Source organism: Poecilia latipinna, unplaced genomic scaffold, assembly GCF_001443285.1.
Source record: "Poecilia latipinna isolate Pla-1442-1.1 unplaced genomic scaffold, P_latipinna-1.0 Scaffold5170, whole genome shotgun sequence".
In the NCBI taxonomy this organism is placed as follows: domain Eukaryota; kingdom Metazoa; phylum Chordata; class Actinopteri; order Cyprinodontiformes; family Poeciliidae; genus Poecilia; species Poecilia latipinna.
Window position 1 is genome coordinate 24195 of NW_015117786.1, and position 3714 is coordinate 27908.

The 3714-nt window shown below is 43.3% G+C and overlaps 1 protein-coding gene across 1 annotated transcript in view; it reads right to left on the reverse strand.

Annotated features, from left to right (window-relative positions):
* Positions 1-3234, reverse strand: part of LOC106943343 (formin-2-like) — an 8686-nt gene extending 5452 nt beyond the window's left edge. The window contains exon 1 of the mRNA XM_015026649.1: positions 1313-3234. Within this exon, the coding sequence (XP_014882135.1) occupies positions 1313-2865 (1553 nt within the window). The 5' untranslated portion in view covers positions 2866-3234. The remainder of the gene's footprint in view (positions 1-1312) is intronic.
* Between the last annotated feature and the right edge of the window lie 480 nt (positions 3235-3714).

Sequence of the window (3714 nt, forward strand, 5' to 3'; positions counted from 1 at the left end):
TGGAAATAAATACTAATTGAGCAAAATAAAGCAGACTCTCATTTTTCACAAAGCAAGCAGTTATGAATTCCATCCATCCATCCATCCATTTTCTGAACACCCTTGTCCCTCGGTGGGGTCGGGAGGGGTGCTGGTGCCTATCTCCAGCTAACGTTCCAGGCGAGAGGTGGGGTACATCCTGGACAGGTTGCCAGTCTGTCGCAGGGCAACACAGACACACAACCATGCACACACACACACACACACACACACCTAGGGGCAATTTAGACAGACCAATTAACCTAACAGTCATGTTTTTTGGACTGTGGGAGGAAACCGGAGTACCCGGAGAAAACCCACGCATGCACAGGGAGAACATGCAAACTCCATGCAGAAAGACCGGGGCCGGGAATCGAACCCAGAACCTTCTTGCTGCACGGCAACAGCTCTCCTGCCCAGAGACCGAACATGGAAATTAACATTCTTGCTATGACCTTGTACCGTGCATTTTTCCAGCACCTTTCAGATGACCTCTGACAAATATCCTACACTTTCATTCCATTCAATCAAGTATTTGATCAGGACTCCATAAGTCAGTTGCCATGTAGACTGATTACTGATAGATTTGAAACTGATAGAAAAACATGATATATTATTCAGCCAGACTGATAAGATTGTTGATAATACAACTGGGTGGGCTTAACTTTTCTGTAACTAGTTATCCCTTTGTTCACAAGAAAAACATAATTTTTACATGCTTTTTTTAATGTTAATTTGTTAAAAAATCATCTGAAGATGATGATCCAAAGAAGGATTCACCATAAAATCAAGAACTTTATGGACAAGCCTGACCATCCTCTTCATAAAACTGTGTTGGAAAAACAGAGTGTCTTCAGTCAGAGGCTTCTTCAAATTTGTTGTAGTACAGACCTCTACAGATCTTTCCTGCCAACAACCATCACAATCTACAGCAATTGTGAAGAAGATTTAATGAATTACAACATTTACTTTACCTTTGGGATCTCAAAGTATTTTTTGAATTTGATTTTGTTAATCTTCTCAAATGTCATTATTAGAAACAATTTGATGTACAGTTAATGAAGTGACGATGTGAATTATTGTTTGCCTATTCCATAGCTTAAAAGATTGCATCCTAAGATAATTGTGAAAATCTGTTTAATTCTGTTTCAGTTACATTACTTTGTATAAATAACTAATAATTAGATTATAAATCTGCAGTCTAATTTTTGGGATAATTTTCTGTAAAAACACAAAATGGAGTACAAGTATGAAAAAAACATTAAATGACGAGCATGAGGAGTAGTATATGTACCTGCGATTGTGAAGATGGGCTCTCCGTGGAGAAAGTGGGCTGTGGGAAGGAGATAAAGCTGGGGAGTGTCCTGGGGTACTGAGCTGTCGCGTAGTGGTCTTGATGTAGGATGGAAAGATAGTGGGGTAGGATTTCACCACATGGCTATAAAAGTTGGAGGAATGGGTGGACTTGAAGAGCTGCTTTGCCAACTTTGGGCTTCCCTGGGGCGTCAGTGTGATAAAGCAGATGCTGCCCCTGCTGCAGAGCTGGTCAGAGGGTGAGGAACCATTGCAGGAAGCATCACATTGATTGGATTTGGAACTAGTCAAAACACAGTCCTCGAGGGACTCTACACTGGTGCCTGAGCCTAACTGACCATCACCTTCATCAAACACAACTCTTGAGCTAAGTCTTTCTGCATGTTCAGTACTTTTACTGTTGCTGACTGGAGGGGGACTGAACGTTTCTTCCTCCATCCTTCCAAGACATTTCCCTTCACTTGAGACTATAGGTGAACAATTGTCACAGGTTGCCATAGTGATTGGGCTGACTGTCACACTTCCAGTTGCCATGGAAATGTCCACATGCTGGTCTGTAGCAATACAAAGAAAGGCTTGACCCTCTCTCATCTTCTTCGTACTTAACTTTGGCGGACCCAGCCCTTCCTGGACCTCCCCCTGTCCCTTTATCTCTGTGTGAAAGGACAGGTGTGTCTCGCTACTTGACAGATTTGGAAGCGAGTCTGTGGGATTGACAGAAACATGACTTTCTGTCTCTAGGAATGATAGTGCATCAGAGCCTACCTCTAATTCTGGGGTCATACCAACCACCTCCTGATGAGTTTCTTTGTCCACCCCATTACTTTTCTTAGTCCATTCCTCTGCTGCTCTCCAATTCAGGTCCCCCGTTCCACCTTCATGTACCTCTGAGATTGCGTTCTCCCCATCATATTGCTGCTGATGCTGTAGCCTAATAGCAAGCTGGATGTCTGCAAGTAAATCCTCATGGTCAGCGGCTGAATGAAAACTGTATATATCAGTGTCCGATCCTGAGCTACCCCCCTTTGGTCCTGCTTCTTCTGTGGGTGATGTGGTTTCTGCTGAGGCTTTCAATTGCACGTGTGACTTTTCCTCTTCTCTTCTGTCTTTATTCCTGTTTTCCTGTTCTGGTTTCTTTCTCTTTTCAGGAAATGCAGCCTCAGAATCTGAGTGTCCTAGCTCATCTGCAGACAGGTCAGGTGTTTTGGTGCTGTCCAGATCATCATGTTGAGAAGCCCAATCATCTTCATTTAAACCTGGTATTGATGAGCCTTTCAGGTTTATCTTTCTTTTTCGGAGGGAAAAAACGGAGGACTTGGAGTCAGATTTATTTCGTTTTTTTCCTGGTCCAGTGCCATGAATCCCTCCTCCTCCACTGCTGTTTGTTCCTTTACCTCCCTGCTTGCTGAGTTTCTTGCCCCCCCTTTTTGTCAAATCCCCTCCTCCTTCCCTCCATCCTTCATTTAGCGAAGGGTAGCTTCCATTACCCGATGAAACCGCTGCTCTCTTTTGCTTTGCCTCCTGATTTCCCATCTTAACAGGATGGAGCGATGGCTGTTGTCCTCTCTTCTCAAGGCATGCCTAGAAGACCTCTTTCTCTCTCGGGAGATGATGCCTCTGGCTAAGGAAGGTGAAGACGCAGTGGCCTAATGTGGGAATCCGTATCTGATGGAAAGAGATTTGCTACTGTTAACAGTATTTTTTCTCTTTAGTCTCAGCTAGTCAGTCCTTGTTGTTTTCCGGTGACGAAGGCAGTGATGTTGGCGCTGATGCGGTAGAAACACACAGCACCCTCCTTCTCCTACCCATTGCTGTCTTACCCTCCCCCTTCCTTCTCTTGGTTTGCCGAAAGGATGACGCCAGCTCTATGTTCTCCCTGGAGCTCTGACAGGGAGGCAGACCTAACGGATTGTGCAGCAATTGGAGTGGGAACAAAGCCCAGTCCTCGGCGATGTCACTTGCCACTGCAGCTAATTTCACAGTCTGTAACTACATTTCCCATGATTCTCCGGCATCTTTCTACATGTTTTATCAATAGTCCAAAAGAGAAACTTAGGGATTTTAAAATGTTACCCTCAGCACAAAATTAATGTATTTTTTGAAAACCATTCCACCTGTCTCAAATGTGAGCAGAAGCACATCATATCCAATCTCTATGAAATCCAACTGAGTAAAAATTCTGTTCAAATTATAGCTTGATTACCATCTAGCTATGTGTAGTCACATTCAGATTCAATTCCATAAAGGCCAGTTCACTCCAAATAATTATGCAACACTGTTATATTCAGCTGATTGTATAAAATGAATACATTTTATACAAGGCTATCTAAAAGCCTAGCTAGCTTAACAGATCTTTGAAGGGCTCATTTTGCAAACCAAGAC